Below are 24,753 nucleotides of genomic sequence, written 5' to 3' on the forward strand. Positions count from 1 at the left end.
TTCTAAGAATCTTTAGTAATTTTAATCAACACCCAATCAATAGATCCATATGCAAATTATTACCATGATCTAAGACAAAGGCCATAAAACTCTCCAGTACCTCCCACTTGGAATTTCAGCCTTTCTCATTGGACTAGCCCATCCCGAGAGGTGTGAATCTTATCAGACTTTAAAGGCCTCACATCAGTGACTCGCCTTCAGTTGGTGGAGTGTTGGAGTGTGCATCAATGGTTTCTGTCAGTGCTTTGGCAAGACATGGTTGTTGTTGTTTTTTGCCATGCAATAAAGCTAAATTCACAGCAGTGAGACAGGAAGCAACTTACAGTATATATTAATAGAGAGACTGGATTTAGGATCTTGAAATAACAGGCTGGCTCTTTCTCTGTATTAAGACAATATAGAAATTTATCATTTACATGGTAGTAATAATAATAACATGAGCTGTAACCTGTATCAAGGACTGTAAAAAGATGGACTAATGAAGCAGAGCAGGATTTACAATCTTCTTTTGACCTCACTGATTGGAGTGTTTTTGAAGCTGCTGCCACCGATCTGGATGAACTCACAGAGACTGTAACATCTTATATCAGTTTCTGTGAGGATATGTGTATTCCTACCAAGACTCAACTAAATTACAACAATGACAAACCATGGTTCACTGCAAAACTCAGACAGCTCCGTCAGGCCAAAGAGGATGCTTACATGAAGGGGGACAGTGTCCTCTATGGATGGGCTGAATACACACTGGAAGAGGGGATCAAAGTGGCAAAGAGGAATTATTCTGGAAAAATAAGGACTCAGTTCACTTCCAACGACTCGGCATCACTGTGGAAAAGTCTGAAGGAGATCACCAATTTCAAGACGCCATCCCCAGCACTGTGGAGAACCAACAACTGACAGATGATTTGAATGAGTTTTACTGCAGGTTTGAAAGAAGAACACCTATCACCTGCCTTGAACACCTCCCCACACATCCGTTCACACTATTTTTCACAACTCCTGCAACCCACCCTGAACATCTCTCCAAACAACCGTTCACACCATCCACTCCTGCAACCCGCCCTGAACACCTCTCCACACAACCGCTCACACCATTAACAACTCCTGCAACACTCCCTGATCACCTCTACCTGTTGCTCTAATGTCTGTGGCCATGAAGTCATTTGAAAAACTGGTGCTGGCCCACCTGAAGGACATCACTGGACCCTTGCTTGATCCTCTTCAGTTTGCCTACAGAGCAAACAGGTCTGTGGATGATGCAGTAAACAATGGACTGCATTATGTTCTGCAACACCTAGACAGACCGGGGAATTATGTGAGGATCCTGTTTGTGGACTTCAGCTCGGCCTTTAACACGATCATCCCAAACCTCCTCCTGCCCAAACTAACTCATCTCTCCGTGCCCACCTCCGTCTGTCAGTGGATCAACAGGTTCCTGACAGACAGGCAGCAGCTAGTGAGGCTGGGAACAATACACATCCAGCAACCGTACAATCAGCACCGGGGCTCCCCAGGGCTGCGTTCTCTACCCACTGCTCTTCTCTCTGCACACTAATGATTGCTTGTCTAAGGACCCCTCTGCCAAGCTCCTGAAGTTTGTAGATGACACCAAACGCAACTGCCTCATTCAGAATGATGACAAATCTGCTTACAGATGGGAGGTTAAAGAGCTGGCTGTCTGGTGCACTCTCAACAACCTGTAGCTAAACACGCTCAAAACAGTGGAGATGATCGTGGACTTCAGGAGAAACCCCCCTCCACTCCCCCACTCACCATCATGAACAGCACTGTGACTGCAGTGGAGTCATTCAGGTACCTTGGGAACCACATTTGCTTAGGACCTGAATCTGAACATTCAAATTGACTCCATTGTGAAAAAGGCCCAGCAGAGGTTGTACTTCCTTTGCCAGCTGAGGAAGTTTAACCTGCCACAGGAGCTACTGAAAAAGTTCTACTCCACCATCATTGAATCCATCCTCTGCACTTCAGTAACTGTCTGGTTCAGCTCAACTTCTAAATCTGACCTCAGAAGACTATACAAAGGTTAGTCCGGACTGCTGAGAGAATCATCGGTACAACCCTTTCTTCTATTCAAGAACTGTACTTATCCAGAGTGAGAAAAAGGGCTGGCAAAATCACTCTGGACCCCTCACATCCAGCACACTTCCTTTTTGAACTGTTGCCATCTGGTCAGCACTACAGAGCACTGAGCACCAGAACGACCAGACACAGAAACATTTTCTTCCCTTAGGCAATCCATCTTATGAACACTTGATAATAACTGTGGAAACCCCTACACTATTTATATTTATATTTACATACACATACACTTATTTATCTAACACACATACTTAGTGTACACTTAATTTTTTGCACATATATACCTGTACATACATAACTGCTCATTGCAATATACCTGCCATACAACTGTCCATTTGTATATTGTCTCCTTACCTACTTATTTGTATTTTTTGTACTTTTAGTATTTTTTATTATTTTATTTTTTTTGTTCTGTCGCTGTCATTCTGTTGCACTACGGAGCTTCTGTCATGAAAACAAATTCCTCATATGTGTGAACATACCTAGCAATAAAGCTCATTCTGATCCTGAACCATATGGTGGCACCGCAGGGTCATCCCACTGCTCAAAATCTACATTCCACAAAATCTCCCAATCCCAAACCCATTGTGTGATTACAGTGTCTTTCACCTGTTTTGAACTGAATTCTTTACAACAGTCACGTAATTACACAGTAAAATATTTATATACATTAATACAACAAATACTTTTTGACGATAGGGAAGGGGTCGATGGGAATGATGAAAATGAATAATGAAAATGTTCCCAGTTGCAAGAAGAAACCATAAGATGAAAAACAAGACTGTCAAGTCTGTAATATTCAGGAGAATCTAGGGAGAAGCTATGACTCTTACAAGGATTAAGATATTTTGAAGACGACAAGCTAACATCATTGTTGAAGACATGCTACACTACTATCTTCAACAAATTCTTCTCCCTAGAAGAACTCGGGTCAAGCTTACTTATTTTATGTATTAAAGAAATCAGATACATTGGCGAGCCAACTTAACCACTACTAAGCCAAATTTAACAATTCTAACAATTCTCACAGTTTATACAGATAAAATACTAAAAGTCATAAGCTTCTTAATGCCAATTACAGTAGTATACTATATGCATATTAAAGTATTAATATGTGTGACTAAGTTGGTTATGGAGGATTTGTGACTTTCCTTCTCTCTGTCACGGTTCACAGGTTTGCTTGCTCATTCTGCGTGTACTGCACTGATCTGATTGCCTATCAGTGCCAGCTGTGCTGACGAGCAATCACATCAGTCGCAGGTGTGTCTCGTTTGTTAGTCCTGTATGTAGGACTGTGTCAGTCATGTTCAGCATTACATCGTTTGATTGCTGGTTCCTGTTCTGATCTCTGTTCTGTGCAGTTCTGGTTCTGCTCTCATTTTGCACAGATCTCTTGCTCTTGCTTGCATCTCCTAAGGACTGCTTGGTGCCATGTTATTCTGCCAGCAAAAAATTACTGTTTGTTCTATTGACTGTTTACAATAAACTATATTACGAACTTGCTAGCTGAGTTCCCATTGTATTGCTTCCTGGAACATAACGATCTGAACACGTTAATTGGATCCAGCGAGTGTATGTGAAATGACAACTGGAGAGAGAGCCTTCAACCTATAATAAATGCTCAAATTTGGATCGACAAGGACGAAACAGAGTCAAGGCTACTTGGGATCGATGCAATACAGCTTGGTGCGCACAAGTATCGGATTTAACCAACGCCAGTTGCAAACATCTTAGAGTCGAAGCCTGCCCAAATGCGGCCTCATTTCACCACTGCTGTTTGCTCCACGGACCGTCCCGCCTACGATCCGGAGCAACGTCTGCCTCCTCCTGCTGCCTATGCTGGTGAGCCACATCGATTTCGGTCATTTTTGACAAAATGCTCTTTGTTTTTTGCTCTACGGCACTCATCACTTCCCACTGAGGAATCTAAAGTGGCTTTTGTCATTATGTCACAGGGCGGAGCGGACCACAGATGTCGTGAGTCTCACCCCTCCCTAGTTTCCACCTCGAGGAGGTCCCAAGAACACCCCAATGACCAGACACACGAGAGAGAGTGAGTATAATTAAAACAACTTAATTAAATTACTTAAAAGGTGTGAAGGGAAGGGAAAAGGGAATCTAAAATCCACTCTTGGGGCCAGAGAGAGTATAGGTCCGAGTCGCTTCTGACTCTGTCACGGGGACTCTCAGGTAAGCCTGTTGGTGATTTGTGTCCTTTCCTTCACGTGACTCAACAGGGTTTCCCTCAGTAGTGCCTTTGTGTTCCTCCTGTAGGAGAACCGTCGGTGGGGCACTTCCAGTCCCTGCACGCAGAGTAAAGAAGGTAAGTAATTCTAATGAATTGGGTGGGGTGCGTACCTGACGCCGTTCGCCACGAGATTCTGGGTCCGCGGTTGGAAACGCCTAAAAGGTCCACAGGTAAGTATGCAGGTGAGTATGCAAGGGCGATGCACTGGTATTTCACTCGGGGCGTACAGGTAAGTATACAGAAGGACGACTGGGTCTTTACTTTTGGACGTACAGGTGAGTATACAAGGGCAACTAGAGCTTGAATTTGGGCGTACAGGTAAGTATACAAGGGCGATACGCTGGCTCTTAGCTTTAGGCGTACAGGGGGCATACAGGGGCAACTGGAGCTTGACTTTAGGCATACAGGTGAGTATACAAGGGCAATACGCTGGCTCTTAGCTTGAGTTGGGAGGCCAGGTGATATTGCTATTGTCACATCATGCACATAAACAACACATCTGGGCACATAGTAAAGACAAATGATAAGTAGTTGAGGAGTGCAAGTTGAGAACGTTTTGTAACGGGCCTGAACATCTGTGATTTTGAAAACAGACGTGATGATAACAATAAAAGAAAATATAATAAAAATCAAAGGGCCCAAAAGAACAAACATGGCACTTGAAAATGAAAAAAAACTTTTTGTGCCTTACATCTCCACAGGACAGTTTAATTATCGAATTCTGGTCACAGTAATTTTGGGTTTTTACATTAGAATCACAGTAGGGCTCATCGAAGGCATGATAAACAATGACTGTCAGCCATGGAATACAGATGATCCAAATCAATGCACATGCCAATAAAATAGTCTTATTTGTAATAAGGACACAGTATCTCAGTGGGTTACACACTGCAACAAACCGATCAATGGCCATTAATAGCATTAGGAAAGAGTTAATAGACCCTAAGCAGTGAACAAAAAGCATCTGCACAAAGCAGCTATAAAATGGTATCTCACTGCTATTGAAAAAGTATTTTGCAATGGCTTTAGGCAGCGTGACAGTTCCAAAAGCAAGATCAGACACTGCAAGATTACAGAAAATTAAATAGGTGGGTTTCTGAAGGCTTCTCTCATAAACAATAAATGAAATGATAAAGAGATTTTCTCCTGCTAGTGTCAAGTAGACAAAGAACAAAAGGGTTCCCACTGCTCCATAATAGTGTGGATGCAGTCCTGGAAATCCCAGCAGGTAGAATTCAGTAAAGACAGTGACATTTGTGGGAGTCATGACTCTAGAATGACTTTGGAGTTTAGCTGATGCAAGTTCACTGAAATATAAAAAATATGACAATTAAAATGACAATTACACAAGCATTTGACTGTCAATGCGAAATAAGCAACATAAAACTTTTCATTTCTGGCACAATTGCTGCTGTTATAAAATTCTTCACAGATTATATTGATAATCACATTCACATACATTACCTACATGGAAATTATTCTGCAATAAGCATAATCGATTAAAATTGCATTATTTTAATTTTGATGGAGAAGATTCACAATCACTATTTGCATTAATCCACAAACAAAATTTTTTTTCTCCTTGTATGTCCATCTAACAATGGTATACATAGTCACCGTTTATGAAGACAAATAAGACTAGAGGGACCTCCCACAAATTGACGTGTTGTTTGGAGTTTCTGCTGTCTCATTTATTCATGATTATCTTATGAACAGTTTGGTTTTTTTTGACACTAATATGCTTGAGTCCTTGCCATTACTATTGTCTCTTGATTTTGTAACCTTAATATAATGCATTGAAATATATCAATATTCAGTACCATTTTCAGTAGGCCTACCACAGGTTAAACTGCAATTTGAACATCAGGCCTAAGTTACAGTTTATTTTACTTTTGACTATAGTCAAAGTTTTAATAAGTACATTCAAGTTATTATTATTTCCAATGTCACAACACTTCTCACAATCAACTTCCTGACTGTTCCAGTATGAAACAGTATCTAATAAGGCATCTATGTAAACATATCTATGGGTCAGAACCTCCCAAAGCACTTCATAAATTGCAACCTGTTTATTGATGCTGTGCAAAATATTAAAACGGTTTTAAATTAAACTGCTTTAATGTTAAACATCATAACAATGGGGAATCAAAATCTGTACTGTACTTTACCACAATGTTGCCAAACAAATAAACAAGACACCTGTGGCCTGTACCATGATGGTAGCTGAACAAATTCAGAGTTACAGGATTAGTTTTGAGTTGACAAATCCTAACCTCTCCAATCCGACTTTGTTGGTACCATGATGCTTTTCATCAACTTTCTTTGTCAACTCAAGCCTTGATCCTGAGTTTGTGGAGTGCGTGCACATGAATGTGTGACATCACTGGCAAACAGCCAATCACGAGCCTTGCAACACAAACCAAGTTTGATTTACTTCTCGTGAGAGACCCAGCGAGATTCAAAACTAAAGGTTAAAGGTTTTGCTAAAGGTTAAGAGATTGAACAACATGACAAATTTAAAAATCATATAAAAAAATAAATGAGGACTAATAAAATAAATAATATTGCTTTTTCAGTGCAGTGACAAGTGAAACTTGTTAAATTAGTTTATACATTTAAAAATATATAGAGACTCGAACATGTAAGGTCAGATTTTTTTTTTTTAAATAGTGCAATCTTTTGATACTAGAACAGGAACATGAAAAATCAGTTAAACACACACATACACACAAACAGGCCATATAAACAACAATAATTAGAAATGCCCTTTCACTGTTGGCGCTTGAAGGCAAATTAATCGTGCATGCCTTTTCAAATGCCAATAAGCTAAACGACAGTAATTTAGGGTACTCCAAAGCAATCAAAATTGCTTGGAGTAACATGACCACATCAAAGTCACTATAGTCTTTGACCATATACAGTTAACATGTTGCATTGTATTAATATGACATAACTATGCTGCCTCATTGTTACTTCAATTCAATAACTTCTCAGAAATGGGAAAAGTCATCATTGATCATTCTAACAAGACGCTGAATTAACACAGGCTTGGACACATCTAAACATCTGATGTTTGTAAAGAAAAAATATTGTGAACAAAGCACACATAAAAAAGGCCTCTATATCATTAAGACGATACTATAGATTGCCACAGTGTATTGAATTTGAATTATAAGGCTTCGAAAACATAATTCTGTTTTAAGGTATTTTTAATTTGTGATGATATCCGTATGTCATCATCGGATGGTGGGAATTATGAGCTCGCAGTTTGATTGATGGAGCTGCAGCGAATTGTCTGTGAGTGATCAGTTTTTGTATTTGAAACCCATTTCATTCACCAAGTAATTGTGTAAATACATCAATATTTCACTAAATGTACACACACTTGACTAAAAGCCATGCAGGTAAGCTCTGTCATAACATAAACGGGAGAAAAAACAATACAGTATTCAGGTATGTAGCCTATTATTCTATTTGAAATTTCGATAACTACACATTGACTTTGCACTCCGGACTGAAATTAAGTCGTTATTGTAATTGTGAAGATCAGAAACATAGACAGTGATTTCAAAATCAAATAAATGAATAATTACTCTATAAATGTTTTTTAACAGGTGCCAGAACAGGCCTAACATGCTTCGTCTTCATAGGTCCACCGTGTTTGACCAAAAACAAATAAAAATGACTATAGAGATGTATATTTACTGTCAGAGCTGTTTGTACATGGTCTTCTGTGATTCAACACATAGCTAGTCATCTATTATGAGTGCTTAACAACTTAAATTTGACAGAGTCATTCTGACACATAAACTCTTAATCTTTCGATAAAAAATGATGCAACTCTTGCTAAAAGTTTCACAACAAATACAGAAAACTTTTTTACAGTAGTAGAAATTATATCAGTCATTAATGATTTATTTATCTCCAATAATAAAAGTTATAATCAGAATACACATACAGTAATCTTCTTATTCCTTATTTAGATTAGCTGCTGTAGATATGCACTACATAAATGTGTTTTTTTTTCTCCAGATGTTGAATAGCTTACATTTCATGGGTGAATGAATTAAAAACAATTCATTATCTTAGATATCTCAAGATACTATTATTACAATCCATATGGAATAGTTAAGAATTAAGACTTATTGTGCGTTGTCTTGTGGTGTAGCAAGGTATTATGGTGTATTAATAATATTTTGGAGGAATCAACTGTAGAGAGAGACTGGATATAAGAACAAATCTGTGTGATCGTTTTATTAACACTGCTGTACTGTCACTGTCAGTCATCAAGAACCATCTATTGAATGACTGTGTCATTTCTGCACTCCTATTGTGGCTATAAGAGTTTACTGTTTTTTTAGTAATATTTTAATTTTTTAAATTTCAGAATAGACAGAATAGAATTTAAAAAAGGCCCACCACAAACTTGGGTGTCAAAAGGCCTCTAAGTAACACAGATAACCTGCTTATCTGTTGTACAGCCCAAACATATCTTAAAAAGGGTGACGGAGACAAAGTAGTACACACAATTCCTTTAAATTTCCAGCCGTTATTTACCACTAAGGCCTACAAATACATAGTTAAACTGTTTATATCAGTCAAACGTTTGGATACACTTACTTTACTCTTATTATTATTTTCCAATATTTCCAATATTTTTTTTATGCTGGCTGTCGAAATCAAATCAAATAATAAGGAAGGGATAATCAGAAAAAACACATTAAAGTTTAAGCACCAGAATTGAAATGAATATCCATCGATACATAAAAGGGTTGTGATTCTGTCTTTGCTTTATTTGTGTCAAACAAAAATCACTTAGCTAAGTGTTTGTGTCTGTTTGTATTTGTGGGAATACACTATTGTAAATATTACATACAATATAATGCACTGATTCCCAATATGAAGCATTTTCTGTTTGACTCGTGGTAAATCTCCTAAAGTGCTTCTTTGGAAAACATGTTTTTTGTTTCAGTTCTATTCAAAAGTGTCATTCTTGTTGAACTTGCATAAGATCACTTCATTGCAATTTGATTGCCATTAAGGAATCATTCTATTGTGACCAATACGAGTATGGTTATAATTTTCTCTGTATTATGGATATTTACATCTTTGGGGACCCTAATGGTGTGTAAAGTGGCTCCTGGAGAGTGACTTGGTTGAACAGTTTACATCTAGCACACAAAGGTTTCTACTGATCCTGATGACCTTGATTAGCTGCTTCAGGTGTGTTTATGTTGGCCTAGAAAGCCCTTACTGTAAGTGGAGAAATTCTTCACCCTTCCTTGGGTACCTAAAATCTGTATGAAGATGGAGCAGTAAGAATTAAGCCTGGAATACTATATAGTGATCTGTCAGTGCATGCCAGTGTTGTGATGAAGACATGATCACAGTAACAGTCTCAGTTTGTTGATATCTGACTTGTAAATTGTAAAGACAATGGCATAAATTACAGTGACAAAAAATTACCATGTAGTTCTTAACATCACATTTAACACAAAATACACATCAGTTTAGTACAGCTATTGACTTGTCTTATAAAGGTTGTTTCCGCTGGGAACAGATGTTTCATATACAATATTGTTTTAATCATATTTAATAGTTTTTTTCTTTCTTTGTTTTTTGAAATATAGTTTAGGTGAAATATAGCAAGTTTGTAATTGTTTAAAAATTACAAAAATAAACTTTTGTGGCTAAAACTGATTAAATCGTATGTCTTCTCACAGTTACTATACTAATTTAGTATGTTTACATCTAATACTATTTTGTTTTTGTTGTTTCTTCTAATGTATGACTGCTATATGAATTTACACACATACAGTGGATACATTCACCTTTGTTGGAATAAATAGGGGATTCATTGAAACTTTTATCTTTTTGAGTAAGGTTTCCTTCACGTCTTTTGTCCTCAAACAGTAAATGAGGGGGTTGATCATGGGTGGAAACAGACTATACATCATAATAATGACTAATCGCAAATCAGTGCTGAAGTTGATACCAATGATGCTAGACAAATAAATAAAACACCTGGGTAGAAAATATAGAGCAATTATGATGAGCTGAGGACTGCAGGTGGAGAATGACTTCAGCCTTCCTTGAGTGCTCGATATATGCAAAACTGCCACAATGATGGCACAGTAAGAGAAAATTATGAAGGCCAGGGGACCGAGTAACACAACCATAGCAAATGCAAAGGCTGGAACTCCGTACAGTGCCCTGTTAATGCATGCAAGTGATGTGATAGAAATGTGATCACAGTAACAGTGTATAATTGTGTTTCCTGAACAGTAAGGCAGAGGGTAAGCCCTTATTGCCATCATTAAAGGGCATGTGTTTGTTAGCACCCATGCAGCCAGACAAAGACAGAAAATGTTCAACTTTGTGACTATATTAGGATATCTTAGGGGATTACATATGGCTACGTACCTGTCAAAGGCCATTATTGCCAGGATAACAGAACTGACTGAACCAAAATAGTGCACAAAATACATCTGAATGAAGCAACCAGTGAATGAAATACTACCATCTTGGAACCAGTATCTAGAAATAATCTTTGGTAAGGTAGTGGTGCTGAATAATAAGTCACTTACAACCAGGTTTAAGATGATATAATACATAGGTTTATGAAGGCGTTTTTCTAGAGTAAAAAGTGCTATAAATATTCCATTCCCCACTAAGATACACACATAGGCAAAAAGCAGCAGAGCAGCCACTGCACCATAGTATCCTGGCTGAAGCCCAGGAAAACCAACGATAAAAAAGTCCTTAACAAAGCTGATGTTTCCTGATGACATGATGATCTGATGGCTAAATGAAAAATTTGAAAAATTAGAACAGTGTACAACATTTTACAATATTACATTAATATTACAACATTTGGATCACAGAATCATAACAGGATTTTAACTTCTTTGTTTTACACAATAAGGAAGAAGAATTATCACATTATAATCTAATCAACTTTTCGAGTGAACTGGAAAAGCATCTGATTTGATCTCTATACCAGTAAAATGATTTACTTACAATACACTGTATGTCTTTTTACGCTCTCCAAAAATTATGTCAAAGTCGAAGATATTTAAGGCACATTTTTTCCCTCTTAATAAGGCGGGGAATTTTGTGGTTGGTCGGTGACACTCAGACCATATACTTCTTGCGTTTCTTATAGGCTACTAACTAGTGACCAAAGAGATGAACTAACATATTTTCTACTGCTTTTAATACACTGAGATTGAATGTTATTTTAATGACAAAGGTGGCTTTTACAAATCTTTGCAGATGTTTTATTCAAAATATAATCAATTAAAAGCAATTAACAAAATATTAAGTGTGAAGTATAACATTTCTGGACAATTTCTGTATAACTAAAAAGTATATACTGTATATATTGTTTTCTTTTTGTTTATGAGCTTGGCAACACGTTTGATTTCAATTATAAAAATGCTTGATTAAAAATGTATACAGATTGAAATAATGTTTTGTTAAAACTATAAAATATAAACGACAATAGGTAGACACCTGGTATTCTGTGTATTAAAACTTTTTAGCTTTTTTTATTTTATTTTTATTTATTTTTTATCTTGAGTTGCATGTGTTTGTGTAATCTGTAGATCACGCTTAGAGGTAAGAACTTATCGTTTGAAAACAGGATAATGAAAGAAACTAATTAACCGTAGGCCTCATGACAGTGCGTTTCTTATATTTCTCACAGTTCTAACACTTATTTGAATAATCTCCCTGAAAATGATTTGTTCAAATCTCCCCTGGAATTATTTGGAAGTCTCTAGGTCAATTATACCACAGATTGTTCAATCATTTAATAATTTAGCACAGTTGGGGGAAGTCACACAGCCCAGTGTTTGGAGCGGTGCACTTCAGGCTATGCTGTAGCTATGGCATAGGTCCGACGCAGAAGTATAAATCAGCCATAAGTAGTGGAGCAAATGATGGTAATTACAAGTCACACCTGAACCAAATGACATAATCAGATACAGAAGGAAAACTAGGACAGAGAACACGTGGGAACAAAAACACAACTGCAAATCCATGCCTGTAACATTGCCCCCCTACCGGATGCCACAACCTCGCAAAACACAAAACAAAGGGTGGTACGGAGGGGGTCTTAGGAGGAGCACAAAGGAGAGGGGTGACAAGGGATGGCAATGGGATGGTAGAAAGGCAGGCTGACAATACAGGTGGAAGCAGATGATGGATCCCTAAGAGGAGGATGAAGAACGGAGTTCAGAGTGGAGACCATGGATGGAGGAGCCAAGATGGAGACATGAGGGACTTGGAGCAAGAGGAGCCAGGTGGGACCCAGGCTGCAGCCATGGTGGAGCAGACGGAGGTAGGAGCAATGCTGGAGGAAGGACTGACAACTCCAGGGGGGGCAACCGGCGGCAGCTGAGCAGGTAGTGGTGGAGCCCGAGGTGGAGCCAGAGAGCCGTCGAGCCAAGGAGGAGCAGATGGCTCTGGTGACCAAGGTGGAGACGGGGATCCGGAAGGCCGCTGTGGAGCAGGAGAGATGAGGGAGCCCAGTGGAGCTGGTGGACTGATGGGCCACGGTGGAGATAAGGGAGCTAGAAGTCATGGTGGTGTCGCTGGGTTGACGGACCTCCATTGTCATAACAGGACAGACTGGTAATTCAAGACAGGCTGACAGTTCAGGACAGACAGGGAGTTCAATAATTGTTTTTTATGGCCATAACAGGACAGGCAGATGATGACGGAAGACAGAATAAAAGTCTACCAAGTCCTTTTCCAAGTCCAGCCTCAGCTCACCCTCATTGATACGACAGTGCTTCCCTCCACACATTCAGGCTCTACTGTGATACTTTCAGGAGCAGACTTCGTTGCCGGCTCATGCACCTGATCATACGTCACGTGATCCACAGCTCTGTCACTCCTTTCAGCGATGGCTCGTCAGTCACAGCAGTTGCTGGCTGTCCGTCTGTGGTGGGTTCTGGCTGTAACTCCACACATTGGGGTGGAGATTGGTTGGGCTGTGGTTTAGAAGTTGGGCTGGTGTTGTCATCCGTGATGTCCACTGTCAGCGGCAATTCACAGCACACCAGCACCCACTCAATAAAGGCAAAGGTATAGAAGAAAAGTGTATAATCACATAAAGACAGGAAACTAAGTCATAGAACACGTGGGAACAAAAACACATCTACAAGTCCATGACTTTGACAACAGCCTACCCACCTCCAAACCTACATATTTAAAACATTATTATTAAACACTTGTTAGGCAATTCATTTCCAGTTTTACGATGTAATATGCAATGAGAATGGTAAGAAGAGCAAGTTCAGCCAAAAGTGGACTCGAACCCTTATTGATCACATCATATGAGCATTACTCTCTGACCTAAGCCACTGCTGATTACTACCATTTTCCAATTAGATAAATTTAGCATGACACAAGTGTGTTTTTTCTCAGCATTTTGGTTTGACTTTTTTTTATTCTGGAAACATAATGACTATATTCTCAACAATTTATTTAGAATGTTTTTGCAAAATGTAATATTTTTTTTCTAGAAACAGAAACAGAAACAGAAAGAGTTTTTAATGAGTTTCTTTTCAGTATAGTATATTAGTATATTTAGAGTATATATTATTTTAATTCAGTATTTTTTAAATAAAATTCAGCAAGTTTAATCTTGCATTGTAATGACTTTAATCTCAAAGTTTTATTTTTTATTATTGCTCAACCCTAATCCTCTTCCTTAATATTTAAATTCAATAAACATTTTATGACAGCCATATCAGGTACTTGCCTAAAAGGACAGGTTTATGATGTGTGTAGTAATAGATCACACTTATATTAGGTTACTTTTAGCAATTCCCTGGAGTTAGTTCACTCTCCATCCATGCAGCTATACTGTATGTGCGTGCAAGTTTTGCTATGCCTGAATAGAGTAACGCTACAGTTTCCTTTGACTTTTCCAGCTTCTAAGCTGGCTTTCTGCTATAGTGATGCCACGTGCATGTATTGATTGGATTGTTAGATTTCTAATCAGAAGGGGTTGAGACCAGAGACCAGGGTAAAAGTGCATAGGGCCCAGAGGCTTAAAGGGGGCCTGATATTTTGCAGTGCTAATTTTAGAGAGGTAGTCCCTAAATAAATAAGATAATAACAAAAATTAAGAAATTAAGATTTTATATGTGTATATTTATTTATATTATTTATTCTTTATCAATAAACAGAATTACCTTAAGCTTGCATCTTAATCCATGTTTAGTTTTTATTCTTTATTGTACATTAAATACAGAAATAACAAAAAGTTGAGACATAGCAACTGAGAGACAATAAAAAGAACCTTATGAGCAGATTTCAGACATTTCGAGAAAATGGATCCTTGGTTTGTATTATATGAATGATATAAACATGATATGAACATGAATGATATTTAACAGCATTTGGGTGGATGAAACCTTAGGGTTACAAGAAACATTTCAGTGTAATACATACCGCTCAGAAAAAATTAAAAATAGCTTGTACAATTTACAGTGCATTTTGTTGTTTTGTCTTGGGGTCCGTAATTAAGAACACAGTACAAACTGCATATTGCTGCTTTTCCCCAACACACATCACGTCTCAAACGCCCACATGTTCGGGTGTAGCAGAGTGAATTTAACTATTTCTACACATTTAATTTCCACATAATGAATCTTAAAACATTTATGAAAAAATATATTTCATTTTTCAAATAGGTAATTTAATTCAGAATAATGAAGAACACAAACAATCATTAACGTCGTTTTAAAAAAGTTCTTTCTAATTGGCGAAATTCTGTTTTTAAGCAGTTTTTGAATTAAGACTCTGATTTCAGCTGTATTTAAAACATAAATAATGGGATTTAACATTGGTGGAAGAGACAATGAAAGAGATCCACTGATGACTCTGGCATTGGTGGTGAGAGAAGTAACTAATGAAGCAATAAAAATGCATATGACAGGAAGAAAGAAAGAGACGACCAGCAAAAGGTGAGACACGCACGTCTTTAGTGCTTTTAAACGTGCTTCCCAAGTTGTAATTTTACTTAAGGCAAAAACAATGCCCATATATGACAGGACTATAATGAACAATGGTGATACAAGGAACAAAAATACGATGAGGTTTGTTAAGAACATATTAATGCTGTTGTCGTTCCATGCCATCCCCAACACTGCTCCATAATCACAATGTAACGATAAAATCTCCATACTCATCGGGAAGAAGGAGGCGGGAACCGGCGCACAATCAAAACACTTTAATAATTCAAAAATAAATACAAAACGGCGCACCAGCCCCTCACGGACGACTGGTGCGCATAAATAAAAAGCAAACACATAAAATAATGTCCCAGGCCTGGTCCTCTCTCGTCCTTCACGGTCGTCGCTCCAGTTTTATATCCTTCCATCTCCTACGTGGGACTCGATACCAGCGGTGCACCATGGGGCGCAGGTGCAGCTCATCTCCAATCACTACACCTGGCCTCACTCCTCGTTCCCACGCCTCTCGGCCCCGCCCCACTCGCCACATACAATAATAACTCTCTACCACATTAGATTTACAGAATGAAAGTTGTGTCATCAAAGACGCTGCCAGGGCCACCAGAGAAGTATTAAATGCCCATATTATTACAAACACTAAAGACATGAAAGTATTATTCACTATGGCATGATACCTTAATGGCAAACAAATTGCAATATAGCGATCAAATGCCAGAACAACAAGAGTGGCACTTTGCAGGGTAACAAAGAGGTTCACAAAAAAACATGTTAGCCAACCAAGCATTGTAGGACATGTACTGTGAAAAAAAAAAAAATCTTCATTGTGTTAGGAATTAATCCATGCATTAGTTTCACCAAGGTCAGCCAAGGCCAAGTTAAACACACTAATGTATTTTGGACTGTGCAAACTTCGTTCCAGAGCAATAATGAGGAGGACTGCAGAGTTCCCAATAACAGCAATAAAATATGTGACACACAAAAATATATAGTAATAATTCCTGTATGGTATACCTTCAAGTCCAGTGATGAAAAAATATTCTGGACGAACAATAGACATATTCTGGGCAAAACTTGCATTTAAAAAACTCATGGCAGCTTTGTGCTTGATGATTTGAAAATAGAAATCACCATCAAGACAAACAAAATTTAGGGAATTCACAAAATTGTCATCTTACTTTTCTATCAACTATTTTCAAATGCTGCAAGTATACCTTTTTTATAAAGTTTCTGAATAATATTTCAATCACAAACCTGTATACATGAAGTTTTAGAGCGAGAGCACACAATGACTATCTAGGTCTAAAGGACTAAACACCTGTGAGCTGCTTTGAATATTACTCAGCTGTAATTGCTTGTCCTTGTTTTCTTGTTACAAAGATCATTGGACATTTGCGTCATTGTATCCAAATATATCTTCTGATTCTTCTCTTGAGAGATTTCAGACAACAATGATGTAATACTATGCTGAAGTTAATGATCTGGCCACTGCTTTAGTTTTGATATCATTTTTTATTTCACTAGTCTGCAAACAGGCCTCAGAGTTGCCCTTTCTGTTCTCAGTAACTCACAGATATAGTTAATGTTACGTCTATAATGTGACACTAGCAACTGCAGTACAGCTTACAAGCTTGTCTATGCATTGGGCTTCTTGGGTGGAAATGGCTGAGATCCACTGAGTGGACAATTCAAATATGCATAACCCTATGTAACAACCAGTGTTGGGCTCATTAGTCAAAAATATAATTTAAAATGCACTACTCTTTAAAAAATTATTATTACTTCAATAACTTTTTACTACTATCAGGGAGTGATCAATACACTATTACTTTTCCATTACACCCCACAAAACTGGTAGGCCTAATTGTGTCTTTCTCTCCAAAATTTAGACTCCACATGTACGCCTCTTTGTGAATGTCAAGCTATGTTTATATGATTACATCATATTTAGAAGTCAGAATCATTAATGGTATTTATTTTCCACTAAATTATGTCATCTGATGGCCATTACTGGTTTCCAGAGCTCCCTCTGTGAAATCTTCCTGTGATATCACATTCAAGATTTCTGTTATGAAGATGATTGGCTGCATATACTTCACTCACATCACATGATCATTATTCCCTCCCTATCTAGAGGTTGAATATCATTTGACATTCTGCGTTATGTCTCAGTAACACAATACTTGTGTCCCAATTCAGTATTTGCATCCTTTGATCCTTCCAAGGCCAAGTACAACCACTTCTCCACTTTCTCCACCGGCTGCTCCTTCATCGAATATATCGGTGTTCTGACATATAATGCTACCTATCAAAACTGTATTCCTACTTTAATGGAAAATGTAGGGCCGGGGAAGGTGTACATGTTAATAAAGCCTCTCACCTTATTAAAATCATGCTGGAAAAAAAATATCTGATAAGTAGCAATTTTCACATTTGAATTATGCTACCATCTGTTTTAAGGGGAGGTAGCAAAATCTGACGTTAACAGATTATCAGAATACCGTCCATTCCTCACTCAAGCCTGCTGGGTGTGATTGTGTGTGTTTCATTGTGAAAGTGAAACTACTTTATTTGGCCTTCCAAAAGAGGACACAACCATAAATCAGTGGTTAAGTTGTTTTTACAACACTGAACAGTTCAACCCAAATATTCAGATGGGTGCAGCGTATATTCAGCTGTATGGTGATGTTACCCAAAGCTGATGTTCATAATAATAAATTCTAAATAGAATACCAATTGGCAAAACAAAACCTATCAATGTATTTACAAGTTTTTTATATTATCAAGATTGAAGTGATATTTTTAATCAAAACTTCCAAACAGAATTTTTCGTCTTTCCTTGCAGGCCACAAATTGTTGAGCAATTTTTTTTTTCTCTCTAAAAAGCTTTCCTCCAATTCCTGAAACCAGATGAAGTAAATGATTGTTATGTATTTTTCGTAAGGGAAGATATTTGTGTTTTAAGAGGTTTACTACAATTAAAACCCTTTATGATAAATTTGGGATGGAGGTGATTTGGTTTTGTTGCTGAGAAATGTTGATCAGGGTCTGCATATTCTTCCCTGTTTATCAAATCAGTTCTCTCTTCTCTTCGGTTCTCACATGCTTCCTCACTTTTTCCCTCATCTCCCTCTCTCTCTTCCTCTTTTTCCCTCCCTTCCTCACATATGACTGACACTTCCTCACAAACATCCTAAAAACAACAGATATAAATAGCATTAGGGGTCAGGGATCACTCATTTATTGACTCATTTACCATTTCCATAGTTAAATAACTTCACAAGTTTTTCATGAGATGTACATTTAGAAACCCATAAATAGCCTACAATACAGTGATTAATACTATTGGAACACACAGCCTTTATACATAAAACATATACATATAACAGTTTGAACATAAAATAGAAAATTTTATCTTTTTCTAGCGATTATTACACAGGTCCTATTTAAACTGAGCTGACCTAGAAAATGAAGTCTCTGCATTCAATAATAAAATGCCTTTAACTGGAAATTTAGTGTTTAAGCTTGTCATTATAAATTGCTCTTGCACTCTTGTTCAGTGCTTTGACACAATCTGTATTATTAAAAGCACTATATAAATAAAGGTGATTGGAATTAAATTGATGTGTAATTCCTTAAAATATTGGCAAGCAGTTCCAATTAAGAAAACACTGCCTTAAATAAGTTAAACCGGGATTTTTTAATATTTATTTTTATACAAATCTCACCTGTACAAATTCTGGAGAGGTTGAGCAACTGTCACCTCTCTCTGTCAGTGACGTCACAGCATGCCTTTCCTACAGACCAGTTAGGACATAAAGTAGCAGTAATTTATTAAAAGAATAACATTTGATGAAGTATTTTAAGATAATCGGTGCAAAACAAATCTGATTTATTGTGAAAGTATAATTCTACTCCGCGAGCAGCACGTAGGCAACAAAAGACAGCAGAAACCAGTCATTTGTGACGTCTCATTCAGCAGACGCTTTTATCCAAAGCGACAGGTAGGAGAGCATTCAACCCACTCAATCCTGCGTGACGTGACGAGGTCCACACAACGGGTTCTGATGTCTTTTGACGTTACAGTAGGTAACATGAAAACTTTATCTTGTGATTCGAGTCATCGCAACATACTGTAGGCTAACATACTTACAGTGTGTGTTTGAAAAAAGGATGTAATCGTCCACTGCTTTTTTCTGGGATGCATTTTATTCCAGGCGGCCTAATAGCAAAGTGAATGAATGAACGAAAATTCACAAGATCGACAAGAGATTTGAAGCTCATAGCAGACGCGCCTAAGAGATGATGAATGTTAGTTCACTCAAATCAAAGTAACAAATCAGAGAGAACACTGCCAGAAATATTCACCCGGCATCCAATGAACAAATACATTTAAAAAATTAATTAATTAAATTGCAGGGGTGAGAATTACCCGGTACTATCTACAACTTATATGCAATAAATAAATAAAATAAAATAAAATAAAAAGAGGGCAATAAAATATATTTACTGAAAAAAAAAATGTACACCATGGAAAATATTCACTATTTCACAAACATGTCTTTGATTCTCATTATGTTTAAGAAAAGCAAGAATTACAGTTTATATAAATAGATAAACAGGGCAAAGTGTAAACAATGGACTCTATTGTATTAAAGCAATTTAAAAAAAATTTAGTGCATCATATCTGCATGTTCACTTTCCTATCTCTAATTTTTCTCTTCAATGCATCTTTGATGTCTTTGGTTCTAAAGCAGTAAATCATTGGATTGACGACAGGTGGGAGAAGACTGTACCACATTATTAACATAACACGAATGCCAGGTGATATCGCTATTGTCATATCATGCACATAAACAACACATCTGGGCACATAGTAAAGACAAATGATGAGTAGTTGAGGAGTGCAAGTTGAGAATGTTTTATAACGGGCCTGAACATCTGTGATTTTGAAAACAGACTTGATAATAGCAATAAATGAAAATACAATAAAAATCAAAGGGCCTAAAAGAACAAACATAGCACCTGAAAATGAAACAAAAATTTTGTGCCTTACATCTCCACAGGACAGTTTAATTATCAAATTGTGGTCACAGTAATTTTGGGTTATTACATTAGAATCCCAGTAGGGCTCATTGAAGGCATGATAAACAATGAATGTCAGCCATGAAATACAGATGATCCAAATCAATGCACATGCCAATAAAATAGTCTTATTTGTAATAAGGACACAGTATCTCAGTGGGTTACACACTGCAACAAACCGATCAATGGCCATTAACAGCATTAGGAAAGAGTTAATAGACCCTAAGCAATGAATGAACAAAAAACATCTGCACAAAGCAGCTTTAAAATGGTATCTCACTGCTATTGAAAAAGTATTTTGCAATGGCTTTAGGCAGCGTGACAGTTCCAAAAGCAAGATCAGACACTGCAAGATTACAGAAGATTAAATGGGTGGGTTTCTGAAGGCTTCTTTCATGAGCAATAAATGAAATGATAAAGAGATTTCCTCCTGCTAGTGTCAAGTAGACAAAGAACAAAAGGGTTCCCACAGCTCCATAATTCTGTGGATGCAGTCCTGGAAATCTCAGAAGGTAGAATTCAGTAAAGAAAGTGACGTTTGTGCGAGTCATGTCTCTAGAACGACTTTGGAGTTCCTTGATGCAAATTCACTGAAATATAATTTTTTTTTTTAAAAGCAATGACAAGTACACAAGCATTTCACTGTCAGCGCAAAATAAAACGTAAAAGTTTACATTTCAAAATCTGGAACAATTGCTGTTTTTATAAAATTCTTCACAAATTATATTGATAATCTATCATTCACATATATTACCTCCATGGAAAATATTCTGATATAATGAGCATGATCTATGAAAATTGCATTATTTTGAGTTTGATGGAGAAGATTCACAATAAAAAATCATATTAATTCACAAACAAGAAATGCCTTTCTCTCTGTGTGTCCTTCTAAAAATGCTATACACAGTCACCGTTTATCAAGACTAATAAAGACTAAAGGCACCTCCCATGAATTGAAGTGTTGTTTGAAGTTTCTGCTGTCTCGTTAATTCATAATTACCTTATGAACAGTTCGGTTTCTTTGACAGTAACAGTCCTTGCCATTAGTGTTGTCTCGAAATTTGAATTTGTAATTCCAGCATTTGGACCAATCATACACAAAGCTATTTGTTAGATATATTGTTTATATTTATATTTATCTAACCAAAGGGCCAACTATGAGGGTCTATGGTCCCTTCCCCCTGAAATGCAACTAACACCTCAAAAGGGCAGAACAGGCCTCTGGTTTCATGGCAACCAAAGACAAACCATCTGATGACACTAGTGTCATGATCATCAGCTGGAGTCCACTCAGGACTCTTGTATTTGGTGTCCATTTCCATTCCCAACTCCATTTCCCATAATCCCATGCATAGGGCTAATCACCACCAGGTGTTGCCCATTACCACTCCCCTATATATACTGTGTTTGAACTGTCTTATTTAGCCCCGTCTAGCATTTCTGAGCATTTTTCCTAGTATTTGTTCCTTCTGTGTCTGACTTTGGATTGTGTAAACCGCCTTTGGTTCTCTGCCTCCTGTCCTGACCTCTGCCTGGTACTGTTACTGATTTTGGATATCCCTTTACACACTTGATGCTGTTGTTGGATAAATTCCTGTTTGACCACTCTATGTAAACTACTGCATATGGATCCAAACGTCTCTGACTCCATGTTACAACTTTTATTGAACAAAGAAATGTGGGCAGAGCAACTCTTACTCAAGTCTCTCTAAAACATACTCATAATTCATAGGAAACTCTTTATTTGAATGAACACGCACATGCTGTACTTCAGGTCATTGTGCATTTTGTTACTTTTCTTGTATATTGTCTTTTTTTCTTGTATACTGTTTTATGCATGCTTACCCTCATGAAAAAATAAGTTTATTAAAGTGTACTATTAGTATACTTCTTTTAAACTGAAAATAGGAAAGTATGCTTTTAGTTTACTTTTTATATACTTCTCAAAAATGTGCTTTATGTACTCCTCATAAATATAATTAAAATGACATTTAAGTATACTTGACTTATACTTACAAAAATTCTAAATATATTTGAGCTATACTCCTAGAATCCGTGTTTTCATTATTACACAGTAGAGGGCGCTAGTACACATCTTCTTTACAGACTTTCCATAAAAACACAAGTGAAGAAGAAAAAAACCCACCAGATACTAACACATGTAACACAATCATCTGACATGAAACAGCATCAAAACTGTAAAGTTATGGAATAAAATGACAGATGAAGAGGTAATAATTACAGTCAAGCTTTGGGGTGTTGATCGACTCCATCTACATTTTGATTATCATTCTTAATCCAATTCATAGTCTTTTTTCAGCTTTTTGTTCAAAATGTTATTCTTTATTTTTTATGAAACACATTTAAGTGTATGAAGCTAGAATAAAACGTTTTTTTTTTTTTTTTTTTTTTTTACAAGCAGATACCCTGTTCCAGTGCTTAATTTGTAAATTGCGAGGTCCCGGAACAAAACGGGGTAATGGATCCGGCATGTGATTACAGAAGGGAGAGGTACTGGAGCACAAGAGTTATTTTTCATAGTTTGCTGAGTTTAAGCAAGCAAATACAGTCACAATATGACACACAAACAGTTATTTGTCTCTCTGACAGTTCTGTCTCCTGCATGTTTGGATTGGAGGCGGGTGAAATGACGAGGTTTCGCTGAGAGCTTGAGGATCCAGTGTTACGTAGATCTTACTGACAATCTTTTTTTAATACTTATAATTTGTTAAATATTTGCAAAACCCTCTGATATAAAAGAATGAGAATAGATTATAATAGATATTTGAAGTCTGGTAAGTTTTTTTCACGGCACATCTGACAGGGTTAAGGTATGGCAACTGTTATTTTCTGCTATAGAGCCCTGCACGGGTCTTAAATTTAGCCCAGTTTTTGGCTCGCCGACAGGTTTTGAGAAATCGCAGATACATGCCCGGAATCACAGGCAAATCTGTGCTCGTTCACGCGAGTGACAATCATGCAGTGTGAATGAGCAAAAACACGATCTGAGAGAATCGCCGACAAGTCGCTGATGCCCGTGAGATATTGTTCCTTCTAAATATCTGGACCTGTCGGCGATTCAAAATCATGCTGTCTGAAAAGTGTTCTGACTGAAAACTACATCAGCGATGACCGACAACCAATAAGAGAGCAAGCTACAGAGCAGCGGGGAGTTCAGCGAGGAGTTATAAACCACAATATCAGCAAGCATGGCTTCATTTCAGAAAAAGGCTTTCTTCTCGGTCTATTTGGACCCATGAAATGGAAGATACATTAGTATAAATTTGACATTTCATCTGAGCTATCCCAGTCTCATGTGAAAACTCCGGTCTTGCATGTGTGTTATCACGTTGTTTCCTTGTCGCATCTCGCGGCTGTTTGGTTGTGAAACATAGTTTGCGTTCCAGACAGAGCTGTCGGCGATTCTTCCCATTGTAAAGTCATGCAGTGTAAAACCTCCTGTTGCTGATCCATCGTGCAGTGTGAACACAGCAGTGACTGAATGCTGGCTAAGATATTCATGCAGTGTGAAAAGAACAGTGACCTGACTACTTTGAAAAAATCATGCAGTCTCAGCTTAAGGTTCATCCGTGGCTGTGATCTGCTTTTATTTGTATGCAGTCCCAATATCAACAAATGTTGTGCTTTTGTAGAATGGAAAAAAAACGTGATGTGCTTTCTGCCGTGTCGTCTTTAACAGGAGAACAAAAATGAAACGACACTCAGCGAAAACATGCCTCACAGACATAATAAATAAATCTATAGAAAGCTTTAAATGACTACTTAACAAAATAAAACAAATAAAAAACTAAAACTTTTTTATTATAATCACAATCCATAAAAATGCACTTCTCTTTAAAGTCAAGTCTAATGGAGAAGGGCAAGTCAGGATTGGCAATTCATCCTTGCGACACAGAATCAGAAAACACTAGTAAATAATTCAAATATCTCTGTGCTATTTCCCCCTGCCACATTTATGGTAGTATGGTAGTTTTTTTGCGTGGATTTGAACGCAGAACTGTTCAACTGCTGACGGCTCGCACTGCTGCTGCGGGACATGAAACACACTCTCTTCACAGGGGTGGTAGCACGGTCTTGTGTTATTTCCTCCAGTGTGGCAATTATTATAATTTTTCCATCACTAACTGATGCATGTAGTGCACGCAGAGTAAAGAAGGTAAGTAATTCTAATGAATTGGGTGGGGTGCGTACCTGACGCCGTTCGCCACGAGATTCTGGGTCCGCGGTTGGAAACGCCTAAAAGGTCCACAGGTAAGTATGCAGGTGAGTATGCAAGGGCGATGCACTGGTATTTCACTCGGGGCGTACAGG

The 24,753-nt window shown here is 37.6% G+C and overlaps 1 protein-coding gene and 3 pseudogenes across 1 annotated transcript; all 4 read right to left on the reverse strand.

Moving 5' to 3' along the window:
* Positions 1–4,278: 4,278 nt before the first annotated feature.
* Positions 4,279–5,615, reverse strand: LOC113093264 (olfactory receptor 1500-like; annotated as a pseudogene).
* A 4,428-nt stretch (positions 5,616–10,043) lies between these two features.
* Positions 10,044–11,139, reverse strand: LOC113093265 (olfactory receptor 2AT4-like). Its single transcript, XM_026259058.1, has one exon. It carries the CDS (start codon positions 11,137–11,139, stop codon positions 10,153–10,155), a length of 987 nt encoding a protein of 328 aa, XP_026114843.1. The 3' UTR covers positions 10,044–10,152.
* Positions 11,140–13,224: 2,085 nt separating this feature from the next.
* On the reverse strand, positions 13,225–16,456 carry LOC113093267 (olfactory receptor 52E4-like; annotated as a pseudogene).
* Positions 16,457–20,017: 3,561 nt separating this feature from the next.
* Positions 20,018–22,335, reverse strand: LOC113093266 (olfactory receptor 1-like; annotated as a pseudogene).
* Between the last annotated feature and the right edge of the window lie 2,418 nt (positions 22,336–24,753).

Source organism: Carassius auratus, unplaced genomic scaffold (genome assembly GCF_003368295.1).
Source record: "Carassius auratus strain Wakin unplaced genomic scaffold, ASM336829v1 scaf_tig00214933, whole genome shotgun sequence".
Taxonomy (NCBI): domain Eukaryota; kingdom Metazoa; phylum Chordata; class Actinopteri; order Cypriniformes; family Cyprinidae; genus Carassius; species Carassius auratus.

Coding starts and splice junctions, on each gene's coding strand:
- LOC113093265 (XM_026259058.1), bottom strand. CDS start 11,139: ATGTCATCAGGAAACATCAGCTTTGTTAAGGACTTTTTTATCGTTGGT.